The sequence below is a fragment of the Notechis scutatus genome, chromosome 3 (genome assembly GCF_049901735.1).
Source record: "Notechis scutatus isolate UNSWTSFEM ecotype Mainland chromosome 3, rNotScu1.2, whole genome shotgun sequence".
In the NCBI taxonomy this organism is placed as follows: Eukaryota; Metazoa; Chordata; class Lepidosauria; order Squamata; family Elapidae; genus Notechis; species Notechis scutatus.
In genome coordinates, this window is record NC_142011.1 from 112,821,956 (window position 1) to 112,840,413 (window position 18,458).

Genomic DNA, 18,458 nt, shown 5'->3' on the forward strand with positions numbered 1-18,458 from the left:
ATTTTTATATTTTTCTGTGAAATTGCGAACAAATTGTATTTGTCCGGTCAATAAGTATATTGTATGTAAATATTATTGAACATTGTTATTGTGTGACCCATTTATTAATGCTTGCCTTTCTCTCTCCTGGCCTTGTTGTATAATTAGATATATTCCAAGAAGATTGCACAGGTACTTACAGAGAAGAATTCTGAGCTGCAAATCCTGAATCAGCAACTGATTAGTCAAATTCTTCATCAGAAAATGGAGTTGTCTATTGTTCAGTTTGTACAACAAGAGGGCTCTATTGATGTAAGAGTATTTGGGTTTATGAGACAGCACAGTTAAACAGATGAATATCAGGCAAGCCACAGATGGCAAGAGGCAAGAGCAGTAGTTTTGTTATACAGAGGTGAAGCTTGAATTGAAAGGAAAGAATGGCAAGGGCTAAACAAATGGTAATTAAAAATAGAGATCTGTGTCTAAGTAAAAATTTTGGGTACTAGTCAACATTGTTGCCCTTCAGAATGTATGTAGAATAGATGATTTGAGTAGTAATAGGTCCATCTTTGAAAAAGGGGAAATGCTATGTAGGTCTGTCACCTTCAGTCAATAAAGGAAGCCTTTCTAGAATAGGCTAATAAGTGGTTGGGTTATGGACAGTGGAAACAGTACATTAATTCTTTGGAAATGGCATGAGCTTATCAAAAATAAAGTACACAAAACTAACTTTACAGGTAGTCCTGATTGTCAGTTCAGTGATTGATCAAAGTTACGATTAGGCTGGAAAAAAATGGCTTACAACTGGTTCTTGATGTTAGCAGCACCCTGCAGTCAAATGATCAAAATTTGGCCAGCCCACAGTTACAGCTGCTGCCAACCATCTATCTTTAGTAAAACAAGTATGCACATTTTTATTCTAAGGCACCAAGGCAAGAGGATTCTACCATGAATATCCCAGCCATGATTTCTAATAGAGATGATAGTAAATCCAGGAGGGATAAAGGTTGGTCCATAAACAATTTCTGAACAGTCTTATCCATCTGTTATATAATGTTTGTCTAAAATTGTTTTACTTTCTCTTCAGATGATTTGCAAACAACTGCTAGACTTGAGAGGGAGCTTACTAAAGCAAAAGAGGATCTTGAATTGTTGACACAAAAAGAAAGAGAAAGCACGGTAAGTTTGAGGAACCCTGAGATATCTACAGATCACATTTAACACATAAAAACAATTTACTAGTAGTACAGGTAATCCTCAAGATATGACTGTAATTACAATTGCCCCTTACAATCACAAGTGGTGATGGCTGTTAAGAGAAATGGTATCACTTAATGGCACTCACATCCTGCTCTCCCTGATGCAGCTGTTAAAATAATACATAGGTGCCTTAGGAGGTGAGGGAGTTCCTGAGAAATCTAGTGCAGTATGGGTGCTGCAGCTTAAGCCCAGGAAGGCCAGAGAAAGAAGCTGTAGCTACCCCAGTCTGGCCCAGCAGCACAATAAAAAGGCCTCTTGCCCAGGAAGCACAAAACACCTGGGAAGGTTCCACAGTGGGGCATGAGGCAGCCATCCCCCCCAGAACAAAACACCACAGAAACCTGGGAAATGTGTGACTTTGAGTGGGTGGAGGGGGCTGCTTCTTACTCTTGAGTGTGAATGACTTTGGGAGTATAGCAGTGGCCATACATTTGAAACTAGGTCAACTTTCAACTTTATTGGGTTCCACATTTCTAGGAAGTAGCTTTATTCCATACGTTAGCTTTAATGTTCCAGAGACATAAATGGTTTTGTTTTTTATGGAGCACTTTCTCCAAGCCAGTTGTTCCTCCTTTTATGAGACCCATAGAACAGTGGAATCTGCAGCTCAATTTTTAGCTTGGTTAAAATAGTGTTTAATGCCAAACACCTATTCTTCCAATCAAAGGAAGATAGCTCTGAACTCTTAAGACCATAGGATCCAAAATCCCATTATAAGAAGATCATTGTGTTCAGAGTTTTGCAGTGATAATTCAGTGCCAGAAAAATAAACACAGATGGCTGATGCTTCATTTAACATCTTTATAAACATAACAAGTGGATTTTACAAACCAGTTGTAGATTTCTCCAACATGGAACAAACTCAGACAGAAACATGTTGTAAGTAACTTCAGTAGCACACAGAAACAGACATCAGTTTCACTTTAGTTCAGCAGGCAAACAGAGGAGAGAAGCAGTTTCATTTTCAACAGACAGACTCAGAGCTCAACATAGCTGCAGAGCTTAATATAGAGCCACGCCTAGACTACTTCTAGTTTCAGTTTTCTAGGCTACTTCTAGTTTCAGTTTCCAAACAATTCTCATTGGTTTACAAGGTCATTGGCTGACCTTGTTACCATGCTCTATTCCAGTTCATGAATATACTCTGACACATTGTGCCAAATGTTGGTCTATCAAAGGATTTGGGGATTACTGAGTACAACATTATCTTCATTTGTTTTCTCCCATCTCAACCCCATAGTTGAAACTCTCTACTCTTCAGTCTGTGGTGGTTTCCCAAGAGGAGGAGCTTCAAGTTCAATCCTCTGATATTGAATCTCTTACTAGAAGTATCCAGATCAAAGAAGAACTAATTAAGGTTAGATTGCGTACAAAAATATTTTCAGTTTTGTCTTCCTGCAGATTTTACAGTGTTTGTAGTAGTGAGCAAATTGCATTGATTTCCTGTTTCTCCGTCTTTGTTCCAGAAAGTAGAAAATTTACATTTTAATATTAATATATAGTTATAAACAGTATGATTTTAATACACCGCTCAAAAAAATAAAAGGAACACTTAAACAACTCCAAGTAACTCCAAGTAAATCACACTTCTGTGAAATCAAATTGTCCACTTAGGTTGCAACACTGATTGACAATCAATTTCACATGCTGTTGCGCAAATGAAATAGACAACAGGTGGAAAGCATAGGCAGTTAGCAAGACATCCCCAATAAAGGAGTGGTTCTGCAGGTGGTGACCACAGACCACTTCTCAGTTCCTAGGCTTTCTGGCTGATGGTTTGGTCACTTTTGAATGCTGGCGGTGCTTTCACTCTAGTGGTAGCATGAGACGGAGTCTACAACCCACACAAGTGGCTCAGGTAGTGCAGCTCATCCAGATGGCACATCAATGTGAGCTGTGGCAAGAAGGTTTGCTGTGTCTGTCAGCGTAGTGTCCAGAGTATGGAGGCTCTACCAGGAGACAGCCCAGTACATCAGGAGACGTGGAGGAGGCCGTAGGAGGGCAACAACCCAGCATCAGGACCGCTCCCTCCGCCTTTGTGCAAGGAGGGACAGGAGGAGCACTGCCAGAGCCCTGCAAAATGACCTCCAGCGGGCCACAAATGTGCATGTGGCTGCTGAAACGGTCAGAAACAAACTCCATGAGGGTGGTATGAGGGCCCAACATCCACAGGTGGGGGTTGTGCTTACAGCCCAACACCGTGCAGGACGTTTGGCATTTGCCAGAGAACACCAAGACTGGCAAATTCGCCACTGGCGCCTTGTGCTCTTCACAGATGAAAGCAGGTTCACACTGAGCACATGTGACAGATGAGACAGGGTCTGGAGACGCCGTGGAGAACGTTCTGCTGCCTGCAACATCCTCCAGCATGACTGGTTTGGCAGTGGGTCAGTAATGGTGTGGGGTGGCATTTCTTTAGGGGGCCACACAGCCCTCCATGTGCTCGCCAGAGGTAGCCTGACTGCCATTCAGTATCGAGATGAGATCCTCAGACCCCTTGTGAGACCATATGCTGGTGCGGTTGGCCCTGGGTTCCTCCTAATGCAAGAGAATGCTAGACCTCATGTGGCTGGAGTGTGTCAGCAGTTCCTGCAAGACAAAGGCATTGATGCTATGGACTGGTCCGCCCGTTCCCCAGACCTGAATCCAATTGAGCACATCTGGGACATCATGTCTCGCTCCATCCAGCAACGCCACGTTGCACCACAGACTGTCCAGGAGTTGGGGGATGCTTTAGTCCAGGTGTGGGAGGAGGTCCCTCAGGAGACCATCCGCCACCTCATCAGGAGCCTGCCCAGGTGTTGTAGGGAGGTCATACAGGCACATGGAGGCCACACACACTACTGAGCCTCATTTTGACTTGTTTTTAGGACATTACATCAAAGTTGGGTCAGCCTGTAGTGTTTTTTTCCACTTTAATTTTGAGTGTAACTCCAAATTCAGACCTCCATGGGTTGCTAAATTTGATTTCCATTGATAATTTTTGTGTGATTTTGTTGTCAGCACATTCAACTATGTAATGAACAAAGTATTTAATAAGAATATTTCATTCATTCAGACTCTTCCGGTTTGTCGGCTTCACGAGCGGCAGGGATTCGCGACACTGCGCGATCCCTGCTGCGCTAGCCGTTTTTGGTGCTCCGATCTGGACGGGTTTGGAGCTAAGGCTGCCCTGCAGGGGCGGCTGAAGATAGGGGGGATCCGGAGAGGGGTTTGGGGGTGTTGCAGACCCCCTCCCCGGCCGGCTGAACCCCCTTTTCCCAAGACGGTGCAGCGGCGGACCGCAATGGCCGCCACAAAGAAGCCGGCAGCTGGGTAAGAATGCGCAGGAGGAAGAGGAGAAGCCTTTGAGAGTGAAAGTTTTTCTTGGCTGACCCAGGACTCTAAGGCATATTTAACAAAATTCCTGGAAATTATGGCTTTTTGAATGTTACCTTCCAGAAGAGAAAATAAGCGGCAAATTTTGAGGTGCTGAAAGGAAAGTTTACTCTCCTTCCCTACGGAATCAACAAGTGGATATTGAGAAACCTGTCTTTTTCGGGTAAAAACTGGCTTTATGTGATAAGTGGGAAGGGAGAGGACAAAAAATATATTTATATGTTAAGATTTTGTTGGAGGAGATGCCTTAAGGATTTGAAGACTGAAATATATTGCAATAAGGCTTTAAGATACAGATTTGGACTTTCTTTGTTCGATTGATACTACCCCAGGAAGAGAAAGTGAGAACTTTGTCTTGGCTTGGATTGATTGATGACTTTGGGATTGTTCTATTTTTTTGAAATATCTTGGTTGTTGCAAGAAGAAAGAGGGGGGGAAAAAAGACAAGAAAAGATTTATAATGGCTTTTTCTGTTGAGGAACTGAGAAAAGAATACGAGCAAACAAAAAAAGATGGCAAAGATGGTGTGAAAGAAGCCTTCCTTTTTTTAGAAATGGCGCTTGCTACCTATCAACAAACACTACAACAGATGGAGGCAGCAGAAGAGGAAGAAGAAGAAGCCATCTTTAATGAATTTCAAAATTTAACTAAGAAAGAAGGAAGAGAGAAAGGAAGGAAAATGAAGGACTTAAGGTTTAAAAAAACACTCAAGAAAGAGAAAACTAAGGTGCAAAATCAATATAATGATAGTATACAAAAGAAAAAAGGAACACAACAGAGAAGGGAAGCCAGTAAGGCAGAGGCTAGGAGAAGGGGGGGTAGGAAGGTCTGGTGGGGGAAGAAAGAAAGGGAAAAGGTGGAGAAAAGCCACAAAGTTTTGAAATCAGATGGGAAAAGAGGAATCTTTTTTAGGGACAAAGGGTAAAATATAATTTCTTTAAAAAAGATTTTGCAAGGTACATAAGATGGTATGGTAGCATTTGTATTAGAAATATAAGAGTTAATAAGAGATTAAAATGTTGAAATGTTTAGTAATGATTGATTTTAAAAGTTAATAAAATATTAAAGGGAATGTTTAGAATATTGAGTTTTAATTAAAGAGTTTAATATGTCTATGATATTGATGTTATTATAAAATTATTATTGTAGCATTTGTCTTTGGAAAAGGCAATGGGAATGTTATAAGATTCAATATTTAGATTTATTATTTAAATATGTATTTAATCATTTTGGATTTATTATTTTTCTTTTATTTAAAAAAAAAATTAGTAGATAGAATGTACCAAGCAGAATCAGATTGGGTATTAGGTGTTATTTTAAATGTTAATCTAATTAATTTAGGGGGAAGATAGAAAGGCATCATACTCTGATTAGTGATTTCAGGAGAAATTCTTTTTTATTATTATTATTATAAGGAATGAGACAAAGGGATAATAAAGAATGGACAAAAGATACAAATATAATGACTCAAATTAAGATGGATTAAATAAGATAGAATTAAGAAGAGTGAAAGGTGTGGAGAAGCTAATATAGAAGACATAGAATGGTAAATAAAATAGGTAATGACATGTAAGATGAGTATGAATATAATTGAAGTCCATGTAGAGAGAGGTACCTGGGGCCAAGTTACTTTCCAAAAAGATTTTTTATATGTTTGTGTGTTGTGTGTTTATGTTTCTGGGAGAATTAATAAAACCTTGCAGAAATATAGAATGAGAATAATGGTAACCAAGTCAGAAAGAAATAGATGAAATAATAATAGTGAAATTGAATAAGAGTAAAGAGAAGTAAAGAGAAATTGGATAAGAGGTATTTGTATGCTCATATGGAAATGGTTTAAAATAGAATTATATTGTATAAAATAAGGTTTTATTTGACTTGTAAAATTTATAATGGAAAAAGGTTTAAGTATGTAATGGTTAATGATGATTTGTTTGTCTTTAAAATTAATAAAATTTGTTTAAAAAAAAAAAAGAATATTTCATTCATTCAGATCTAGGATGTCTTATTTTTGTGTTCCCTTTATTTTTTTGAGCAGTGTATAAACCAGACCTGTTTGTTTAGTCTTTAATCCCAGACCTGTGCTAGACTTTTAATTTGAAAGCTTTTTCTTTGAAAATTAATAATATCATTAAAGTTTTGGGCAATGTTGTTTTCCTCTGTCAAGATGCAATACTAATACTGTACTGAGTTTCTTTCTTTAATTCTCCAGGACATATTCTTGTTCTTTTTCAGGACTTGCAGATGCAATTGATTGACCCTGAAGAAATACCAGCAATTGAACGACTTACTCAAGAAGTTTTGATGCTTCAGGAAAAGGTAGCAAAAATGGAAGCACAGGGACAGGAAGCTATAAGAGACAAGAGGCAGCAGGTAGGTGTCATATGAGGAATTCAAGCCAGCATGACTTAAGCTTCTGTCCTGCCTTTGTTCAAAGGAAATGGGATTCTGTATATTGTGTTATTATTTTTATGGTATTGCTGAGATACATTGAGAGCTACTTTGGTATACATCAGGCTAGAGATTATGAATTATTCCTATCTTAAGCACAAAGTCAGCTGGATGACTCTGGGCCAGTCCCTCTCTCATTCCCAGGAGGAAAGCCACAGTAAACCACTTTCAAAAACCTGACAAGAAAACTGCAGGAATGCAAGAATTCATTGGGAGCTGTCTTCCACTTTTTAGAAATGGCGGTTTCTACGTACCAGCAAATACTTGAGGAAGAAGGAGAAGAAGAAAAAGAAGAAAAGGAAGCCATTTTTAATGGTCAAAAAAGTTCAATTAAGAAAGAAAATAGGAAGAGAGGAAGGAAAAATGAGAATTTAAGATTCAATAAAACAACCAAGAAAAAGAAAAATAAGGTGAAAAAAAGGTACAATGTTAGAAAGCAATTGAAAAGAGAATTACAACAGAGAGGGGAAGCTAAAAAGGTGGAGGTTAGGAGAGGTGGGGGGCAAAAAGATCAGACTGGAGAAGAAAGGGAGGGGAAAAGGGAAAAAAAGCCACGGTCTGAAACAAGATATCTTTTTTAGAGATAAAGGATAAAGGACAGTGTATAATTTAAGAAAGATTCTGCAAGAGTACATAAGATAGTATTGTAGTATTTGCATTTGAAATAGTCTATTGGAATATTATAAGATTTAACAAAATATTAAAATATTAAAATGTTTTATAATGATAGATTTCAATATTTAATAAAATATCAAAGAGAATGTGTAAAATGATTAATGCTTAGTTATACTATTAATTAGAATTAGAATTAGAATGGAAATTATATACTTAACTATATTATAAGTTTATTATTCTTTTTTTTCAAAATGCAATATGTAGAATGTACTAAGCAGAATCAGGATAGAAATTATGTATTAAGTGTTACTTTAGGGAAAGGTGTCACACCTTAAAAGTGATTACAGGGGAAATTCTTTGCTAAAGAGAAGAGATAAATAGATGATTGGAAAAGAACGGACAAAAGATACAAACATAATGATTTTGAAATAAGATGAAATAAACAAAATATAATTAAGAGAGTGAAAAGAAGGGAGAAGTTATATAGAAAATATAGAATGGTTAATAAGATATGAATGGTATATAAGGTGAGCATGAACTTGATTTAGGTCTGTAAAAAAAGATGTAACCCGGGGCTAAGCCACTTTTCAAAAGAAGTTTTATGTTTTATGTTTTGTGTTTTGGTTAGCTATGTTTTGATTGTGAATTAATAAAACCTTGGAAGAATAAAACTAAAGGGAGAGAAATTTGGAAAAGACATGTATAAATGATAATTAAGGAGGGTTTATCTTTTTATGTCTTGTTTTATGTTTTGTATTTTGTGTGTTTATGCTTGATTGAGAATTAATAAAACCTTGATAGAAAGAAATATAATTGAATAAAAGTGAAGGGAGAAACAATGAGAAATTTGGAAAAGATATATACGTGTTTAAATGGAAATGTGATAATGTGGAACTATGCCTTAAAAATAATGCTTTATTTGCCTTGTTAAAACTTATAAGTAATTTTTGAGAAAGGAGGTTTTATACTTTGATGTCTTATGTTTTGTTTGTCTTTAAAATCAATAAAACTTGTTTAAAAAAAAAAGAAAACTGCAGGAACTAGTTCAGGCAGTCACCAAAAGCCAATAGGGGGTTAGTATCAATAGCAAACATAAATGTAAGCAATAAAATCTACATTTATTGCCAATTGAAGTGGACTGTTTACGTTGCAGCTACTGGTGATGTTGGAGGGCTTAGTAGCAGAGAAGAAGCAGCTGAATGAAACTCTGAAAGTAGAAAAGCAACTCTATTGCAATTTGGTGAAGTTTCATGCTCACCCTGACAGGTGAGGAAGATAATTTATTCCTATTTTCTATTTGCAAAAAAAGATTGGAATATATTTTCCTATTACTCATTGCATATTTAAAAAATATTATTGATTGACAGTGCTGAAAAGGATTGGGGTGGGAAGTCTGTTTGTATGCCTATAATTTTCCAATCTTCATGTCAGTACAATAGTGACATTGTTACAAATTGTAGGATCCATATTGTGTTCAGAACAAGTTGGTACACCTTGTCCTAATCTCCTTTCTTTTGTGCTTTGCCTCACCAACTCTAGACAAGAACAGATCCTTCAAGTAGAACTGGAGAAGATCCAGGCACTTCATGGACAACTAGAAAGGGTCCTTGGAAAAAGCCAGGAGCGCCTGAGCAGGCTGGAATCATTGGACAGCATAGGAGGTGGGGAACAAGAACGTGTGACAATCCTACCCAAGCATGCCTGCTGAGCTCTGGCCTTCCCACTACCCCTGGCGCAGAACAGAAGCTGAACTAACAGAGCAAGCTTGTTTTGACATTGAAGGGGTTGATTAGTACTTGCTGGAAATGGCATTTTTACAAGCTTATGTGGGCATCATTCACATTCCTAATATGGGCCTCTCAAGAGAATGTAAATATTTTTTTTTTACAGTTTCTTATTCCTTTCTAGTTGTGCCCACTTTCATTCTCCCCTCCCTTGAATTTGGCTAAATAAAGATTATTCCTTTCCCCATTTGAATTTAATTGTTATGTGCCATATTTTGTGTGCATACATTATAGAGATGTGGAGAGTAGGAAAAAGATTTTTTTTAATTTGCTGCATTTGTTTAATTGTTTTGTTTTTATTTTTCCCATGCTTTTGTGTAAAAACTTCTTAAAAGTCTAGAATCAGCATAATCTTATTTTAGATCATCTTAAAATTACGATGAGAGTATTGTGAAGAAATTCCACACAAACTTGGCCACAGCAGAAACAGAATATTTCATGTTTTTAGTTGTATTTTGTGGAAACTTGCAAAAGAACAATATATGTTTTATTTTATTGGTTCTCCTTGCATAAAGTGGAAGCTTTGGTCTACTCTCAAATGTCAAAGTTATTGGGGTTACTTACCTAAGTTGGGGTGGATCCACATTCATTCCAACCACTTTCAGAATTTTTCTGTTAGGTCTTTAAAATAGTCTTTAAAATAAAATAAATTTGATTTTTTTTGTGTTGATTTACATAATCTTCCCTTTCTTCCTAAAGTCCCTAATGTAAAAAAATATAGACCATCATTGAAATTTTAAATGATAAACATATTCTACATTGTATTATATTCAGATAATACAGGTTTAATGTTGATAACTTACGTTGGAAAGGAATGCTACCACATACATGTCTTCTCCAGGAAACAATAAGGTAATATCACCAAAATCATTAGAAATTCCTCATAATTTTGAATATTGTTACATACAGTTTTCAAAAATCACATTAGTGTTTCAATATTTTGTTTTGAATAAGAGCATTTTTCAGTCATGTATTAGTTTATATTAGATTATGTTGTTTAAAAATGTGTTATTTCACATAAAACTTATTTGCTACTGAATTTCATTAAAACTTTGTATATGTTCTGGTACATAAAGGGTATCAGAGTAAACAAATAACATCCAAGTTTGCATCCAACATGAGATGTGTCAGTATAATTATTCCGTCTTCCCTCGTTCAATCAATTCAAGTAAAGGAATATTAGGATCAGAAAGATATTCATTAAATCATCATGATTGATTTAGTCCACTTGATGAAAATCTTTTTCCTTCACAAATTTTAGAATACCGAAATCTGATAACAAGAAAAATATGCAAGGACAATCAATAAACTACCATCACTTTCCCCAGGTATATGAAATGGAAAGTGGTTTTTTCTGGGCAGAGATTCACAGTCTCAATTAGAAAGATCTACTGTTTTCTCCCAGCTCTCCAAGGAGTGCACTTACAATGGGATAACGGGGGACATTTGTTACTAACTTTGAAATGGCATAAGGTATTTTCAATATGCAGTGACATTATGTTCTCTGAAACACTCTGCTTTCAGGCATACAATCTAATTGTCAGTTGATTGATTTGGCCAGACTTGTGACACCTTTGTTGCTTGTTGGTATAAATTTTTAATATGAAATTCACTAACATGTGATGGGGATGATCAGTGATTTGGCTTTGAAAGAGGACAAGGCCTACAACTTTAAAGGTGATCATTAGAAAATCCATAAGTAATATGCCTCAGGAGCATGGGATGATGGCCTCTGATTTGCTCTGCTTATGAAAGCACCTGGTTGGCCCACGCCCAAGACAGACATTTTGATGTAATCCTGTAAATAATACTAATTTTATTAGTATTATTCATGAAGGCATACCAGCTCACTAGTATGTCTTTATGCATACCAAAATATTCCAAAACCTTTAAAGTGCTGTAATAAGAAAATTCACTGATAAATTACTGAAGGCTGATGAAATTACTGAAGGCAGAGAAAAATAGTCATTGTTTCAAACCAGAAGACCTACTTAGATGGAAAGACTTTTGCCATTCCGTTGTTTTAGTTATTTATGCAACCATGCATGCTCATCTCTGACCTACTTCTATCTGCAAGCATGATATTTGGTTGGAATTAGGTCAAATAACTTAAATTTACCATTTTTTTCTACCCAGTTTATCCTCTGGCATGCTATTAGAAATGGAAGGGAAATTTTCACTGTGAAATGAAACAGGCATTGGGGTGGGGGATGCGGGTTATTGGTTCCAGACTGCCGAATGACAGAGTGAAATCTGGTCTCTAGTTAACTGCATTCTCAAGAGATGTTATATGTGTGCTTAATGTGCTTGCTCTTTTACATATGCATTTATGTGATTCCTAGTAATACAAACTTGGTCAAAACTATACAGGCATAAATTACTTTATAAATTTAGGCAGATTCTGTGGTTGGGGGTTGGGGGTCTTATTGTACACGTCCAAATAATTCTCTCTGAAATGCAGGGAGGTGTTTTTTTTCATATTTCCTTTTATTTATTTCTACTTGATTTGTATCTATCCACTCCAAAGGATTTCTGGTGTCATGGTTCCCTCCAACTTCTGTGAACTAGGATATAGAATAAGAGGATTGGAAGGGACTATGGAGGATTTCTAGTCCAATCCCCATCTTGAGTAAGATACTTTATACCATTCCAGACAAATTGTTGTCTAATATCTTCTTGAAAATCCCCAGTGATGGAATACCCACAGTTTCTAAAGAAAAGCAATTCCATTGATTAATTGTTCTCAGGAAATTTCTCCTTATTTCAAGCTTGGATTTCTTTTTAATGATCTTCCACCCATTATACGTCTTCTCCTGCCCTAAGAAGTTTTGCAGAATAGTTCAACCCTTGTTCTTTGTGAGAGCTTGTCAAATACTGGAAACCTGCTGTCATATCACTTCTAGTCCTTCTCTTCATTAGATTAGATATTTAACAGATTTAACAGATTAATAGAGTTGGAAGGGACCTTGTAGTTCATCTAGTCCAACCCCCTGCCCAAGCAAGAGACCCTACCATTTCTGACAAATGGCAATCCAATCTCTTCTTGAAAGTCTCAAATGAAGCTCCCACAACTTCCGAAGGCAAGCTGTTCCATTGGTTGATTGTTCTCACTGTCAGAAAATTTCTCCTTCTTTCCAGGTCAAATCTCTCCTTGTTCAGTTTCCATCCATTATTCCTTGTCTGGCCTTCGGGTGCTTTGAAAATAGTGTGACCCCCTTCTCTCTGTGGCAGCCCCTCAAATATTAGAACATTGTTATCATGTCTCCCTGGTCCTTCTCTTCACTAGACTTAGCCATGCCCAGTTCCTGTAACTGTTCTTCATATGTTTTAGTCTCCAATCCCCTAATCATCCTGGTTGCTCTTCTCTGCACTTTTTCTAGAGTCTCAACATCTTTTTATAGTGTGGTGACCAAAACTGGATGCAGTACTCTAGGTGTGGTCTTACTAAGGCTTTATAGAGTGATATTAGTACTTCACTTGATCTTGATTGTATCCCTCTGTTAATGCAATTTAGGAATGCCAAATGATACCTAGGACTAGTGGCCCTTCCATTCCTGGGGCTACAATGAATGTGAACTATGGTTCCCTAGTCTTATTTTCAATGGTTCTGTAGCAAATCTGGCTGGCTCCCCCCCTGCTATAGTTCTATCTAGTTGGCAAAAAGCGATGGGATTTTCCAATTTTTTCAGTTGGATTCCCAATTTCTCTGCTAGGGAGGGGTTGATTAAGCAACGGGTGCATCCCAAATTCCAGCAGCAACTTCCTCCCCCTTCCCTCGGCTGGGGATAAAGAGTCTTAGAGGTAGAGTGATTGGTTCAATTGGGTCGCTTACCAGCGGGTCATCTTCTGGATGGCTTTGGGACTGGCTCAGGTCTCCTCGGAGCACTGGGTATTCTTCCTCTGGGTTGGGGGGGGGGCACCGGAAGCTCACAGCTTCTCGGCTTCTCAGGCCAGTTTCCTTTCCTCAAGGGTTGGATGTTCCAGGTTTCCCCCCTGAAAGTCTGGCTTTCTGGTAGGGGTTTTCGAATGGCATTCTGCTGTGTGGTGTCCTTCCTTTCCACACTTAAAGCAGTCTTGGGGTCATGGTGGTTTGGGGTTTGAAAAATTCCCGCTTTCCCTGGGGTGGGGATCTTCTCCAAAGTTTGCCACTGTGGTACTTTTTACGGGTCATGTCTATCTCTGCCTCCTCTGCCATCAGGTACCATTCATGCAGGAGGTTTGGGGCCCCACGGGCCAGGCAGGCAGCGTACAGGTCATCATTGAGTCCATCTTTGAACCAACAGACTAGGATATCTTCTGGCCAGTCGACTCAGCCGGCCAGGTCACAACATTCCTTGGTGTACTCAGCTACCAGGCGACAGCCTTGCTTTACGACTCTGATGCAGTCGTGGGTTTTTCTATTAGTGAGGGGGTCTTTGAAGCAGTGGCATAGGGCTGTCATGAATCAATCGAGGTTCCTCAGTTCTGGGGCATTGACATTGTCACGTTGATGTTGTGGAGGTTCACTTCAAGGGCCAGGGTGATGACTCACACACGGGGCCCTTGGGTCGGGAAATTCCGCCCGTATTCTTGCATGTATTCTTGCATCAGGAAAAATCCCAGTTTCTGGGGGTCTCCATCGAATTTTACCCCCAAGGGTGGGACCTTTCTCTGCAGTTGTATGTCTCTGGGTTAGCCAGGGTTATCCTGCTCTGGGGCAGTAAAGGGTCGGGTACCTGGTATGGCTGCTGGTTCTTCGGCTTGTTCCACTGCCCGATCATTCTCAGCTGGATCAGGGGTGATGGCTTGGGCTCCCTCAATTTCTGGTTCCCTCAGTCTCCTATGTTGTCTTCCTGGTGCATCCCTCACATTGAGTTCTCCAGGGCTTCCTTCACAAGGAGATTTATATACTGTTTCAGTTGGTCATCTGCCGGTGGTTCCTTGACCCATTCTTCCTGATCAGATAGGGTCTCCAGCTCCAATTTCCACCTGGGTTTATGGTTACTCCGGGTGAGGGTTACTCCCTTGGTTCTTCCGTCCCAGCTGTCTCTCTTTCCTATGCCTATAGACCACCGGGGCTTTGTGGAATTTGTGCAGGCAGCTTCACTGTCTTTGATGGGGTACACCGAGTCAGTGTCTGGCTGGGTAGTTGTCGACGTTTCTCCCCAGTATTTGGCTTCCCCTTGCTGTATTCAGACATTTTTGCAGGGTTCCCTTGGTAGAGTGAAGGGTTTTTTTTTTAAAAAAAAAAAATTCTTCTCCAGGATGACCTCTATTGCAGACTTTGCTTTATGTCAGCAACTGGACTTTTCCCCTTCAACCGAAAAGAATAAACTTCTGAAAACTAGATGTTTCAAAAGGAATCCTTTATTGAAATGGAGTGATTCCAGCACCATTCAAAGCAGAGTCTAAATGCTCCCAGGCATGCAGTAATAGATAAGGGGAGTTAGGACCCCCTCCCCTTATCTAGATGTGTATTTAGTCAAACAAAAAACCAACATGTTAATTCTCCCCCTCCCCTTCTCTGAGAACGTATCTTTTGAAGAATTCCCAGGGAGTATCTTCCGGAGCTGGAATTTTTATGGCCCCTTCTCCGCTTGCTGTCTCTTCAAGAGGTGACAAGTTTCTGGACATCTGGCTTCAATCCTCCAGTTGTATATCATGTGTAGGTTATACAGATTCAATATAAGATTTAATATTTTCAGGTTACATCAAAAGGATTACTTGTACCAACTTCCCCCCCTCCTTCTTCCATTGAAGAATGGCAGATACAGATACTCTTCTCTTGTTTTTTTTTGACACTACCAATTACCAATTATTTTTTGACACTACCAATGCTTTTCGTTGATTACAGCTCAGCTTTTAATGCCATCATTCCAGATATACTGATTAAGAAGTTGCTAGAAATGGGCGTCTCCTCTCACATCTGCTGTTGGATAAAGGACTTTCTTACTAATAGACCCCAAACTGTTAGGATTGGCAGCTATTTTTCCTCCACTCTTGCTCTCAGCACTGGCTCTCCACAGGGTTGTGTGCTGAGCCCCCTTTTGTATTCACTCTACACCTACGATTGCACTTCCTCTTGTCCTATTAACTCTATAATAAAATTTGCAGATAACACCACGTTGGTGGGACTCATATCAGGAGAAGATGAGGCGGCCTATAGGTCAGAGGTTCTCAGACTGGTCTTGTAGTGCAAGCATCATAACCTTGCCCTGAACATCAAAAAGACCAAAGAATTGATTATAGACTTCAGAAGATGCAAAGCAGAGCCTCTCCCACTATATATCAATGGAGACTGTGTGGAAAGAGTTCATAGTTTTAAATTTCTAGGAACTCATATTTCTTACTTGGTCAGTCCACACTATGGCCTCTGCAAAGAAGGCCCAACAGCGCCTGCGCTTTCTGAGGCTGCTGAAAAAGAGTGGTCTGGGTGAGAAGTTGCTGGTTACTTTTACCGTTCTACCATCGAGAGCGTTTTGGCATACTGTGTAACGGTGTGGTATGCTGGATGCTCTGTAGTGGATAAGAAGATGCTCCAGAGCGTTATAAACATAGCACAAAAAATCATCGGTTGCTCTCTTTCTTCTTTGGAAGAGATTGCGAAGACCAGACTCCTCTCTAGAGCACTAAAAATCTCCACAGATCATTCTCATCCTGGACATTCATATTTTGAACTGTTACCATCAGGGAGGCGTTATAGGTGTCTTAAAATGAGGACTAATAGATTGAGAAACAGTTTCTTTTCCAAGGCAATAATTGTCTTGAATCAAACAATGCATATGTGATTTGGCCCTAAATTATATAGTGGCATTTTTAAACTATCTAACTTACTATATGTTTTAGATAGGTTTTAGACTAGGTTTTTAATTATTATTTTAATGATTTTAATTTTTAAATACTCTGTAGTGTGATTGTGATGTGGTGTTTAGGACACAATGCTGGAATAGCTTTCAAATTTCATTGTATTTGTAGAATGCAATGACAATAAAGGTATTCTATTCTATTCTATTATATCCAACAGATGTTCAACAGATGCCTCTCTCTTCTAGTTGTCACACTCTATATTACAAAGTCATTGTTTTTGTAGAGACTCCATTTTTCTTTAACAATTAACCACAGTTTCAAAATTTCCAAGTCTCTATTTAATTTCGCAAACTATGTAACACCAAAAAGTTAATACTCTACATAGTTTCTATTACATATCTCTTCTTTTTGCCCCTTCCAGCTTTATTAAGTTTTTATTATTTCTTGGTTTCCTTTTCACAAGTTCTTTTGCTGTCCAGCATCCTCACCACTACTGTTAAAACTTTTGCAGCTCTCATCTCTCACTAGGTACCACGGCTCTGATCTCTTATTTGTGGTCCCTTCTTCACTCAAAAAGCCTAGGGGAAAAAAATCAAATTTAGATCACCGCTAGTTAACCGCTTGCTCCGTCCAGCCGTCAGATCATCTCGGTGGCCATCACTGGTCGCCTTCTCCCAGTCCGCTCGGATCCTGATTTTTCCTGCCAATCACTGTCAGCCACCACTTGCAAACGGTCTGCAGGATGCCCCACTCCTTCAGCTGTCCCTCCAGGACTTCTGTCAGCTCCAGCAAGCTCCGTTGGCACAAGAAAAGTGGCTTGCGAAACAGAGAAGAATGTTCACACTGCCGCTCTCTCTGACAGCTGGCCCTGCCCCCGCCATCTCGAGGGATATTATCGAGGCTTCCAGGCTCTTGTCCACTTGGGTTAATCTCTGATCCATTTCCTCCACCTTTTTTCTCAGTTTTTCCTGATTTTTACTCTACTTTTTAAATTTTTTTCTTTATTCTTTATCATTATTTGTTGGATATTTTCCACTTTGTCATCCATTTTCTGTATTCTTTCATGTAATTTGGTCATTGACTCCTGTATTGATTGAAACATTGCTTTTGTTTCTGCCTGCATTGTGTTTCTTTCCTGCAATAAAAAATTGTCCAAGGATCTCTGGCTTGCCGGACTTGGGGCAGCCAATGGTGCTGCTGAAGAGGGAGCTGAAGTAGTTTTCTTCATCTGTCAGTATTAACAAATAAAATAGACAATAGATTCACACTCCCATTTATTACACTATTCCCTCCCAGTTGTCTCCCAACTTCAATAAACTTTTTATGGCCAAACTATCACTATTAGATTCCTCTGTCCCTCTTTTTATCACTTCCACCCAAACAGCCTATAAGATATCAATTCAAAAATACTTTTAAATATAGTTTTTCACCCTTCTTCTCTTCTTTTTTATAACAATGTTATATAGAAATATGAATACAAATTAGTTTCCTAAAGTCCACCGAGTCCAAGATACGTCTCTCACAGGTTTTATAAGGCAAACCAAAATCTCTCTCACATGTCGTCTTTGATTCTTCTTCATTTCCTCATTGGTAAGTAGGCTGTCAAAGTTTTTTTGTAATCCACTTAGGCCCACAAATGTCCCCAACAATCTTTCACAAAATGTCCCAAGAGTTCTTGTAGAATTATTTTAGTCTCTCCTCCTCCAATTATAATTTCAAAAATTAATCATGTTCCATCAAAGTAAGTTATAATCTAGACCGATTTGGCAAGTCTTTGTATTTTCCCAACTTCTAAGTTTTAAAAGTCTCAAAGGGAAGCAGGAAAAACAAAAGAAGGAGAAAAGAAATCCAAAGGTTATTCAAAATGTTCCCAGCTGCAGCCTGCTTACTTGGTTATTAACTGGTAGAGCCAGAGAGCTGCTAATTTTGCACATAGTTCTTCCACTCTCTGCTCCAGCCTTCCAGACTAAACAAGTTGCAGATGTCAAAAGAATGTTCTTCACTGTAATCCACATCCCAAGGTCATGTCTATTCACAAGTCCTTTCATTTTAAACACTTTCTCTGCCAGCAAGTACCAATAGATAGCACACTTGTTCTGTTTCCTCTAATTTCGTCCCTTACTTTTAAAGCTTAAAGTTTCCCTTTTTACAATCAAAAGTTTCAGAATTTGTTTAAAAAAGAAGACAACAGAAATTCACCCCAAC

At 38.6% G+C, this 18,458-nt stretch overlaps 1 protein-coding gene across 30 annotated transcripts in view; it reads left to right on the forward strand.

Moving 5' to 3' along the window:
• The window catches only part of PDE4DIP (phosphodiesterase 4D interacting protein), a 197,493-nt gene that overhangs the window by 122,251 nt on the left and 56,784 nt on the right, over positions 1-18,458 (forward strand). For 24 of the 30 annotated variants that reach the window (XM_087962501.1, XM_087962503.1, XM_087962506.1 and 21 more), the window contains 7 exons: positions 148-291; positions 904-985; positions 1,067-1,158; positions 2,480-2,596; positions 6,853-6,990; positions 8,837-8,949; positions 9,223-9,344. In XM_087962501.1, coding sequence (XP_087818627.1) covers positions 148-291; positions 904-985; positions 1,067-1,158; positions 2,480-2,596; positions 6,853-6,990; positions 8,837-8,949; positions 9,223-9,344 — 808 coding nt within the window. Of the gene's footprint in view, positions 1-147; positions 292-903; positions 986-1,066; positions 1,159-2,479; positions 2,597-6,852; positions 6,991-8,836; positions 8,950-9,222; positions 10,128-18,458 lie in introns of those variants that run through there. The other 6 variants (XM_087962488.1, XM_087962494.1, XM_087962491.1 and 3 more) reach the window with 3 other exon arrangements.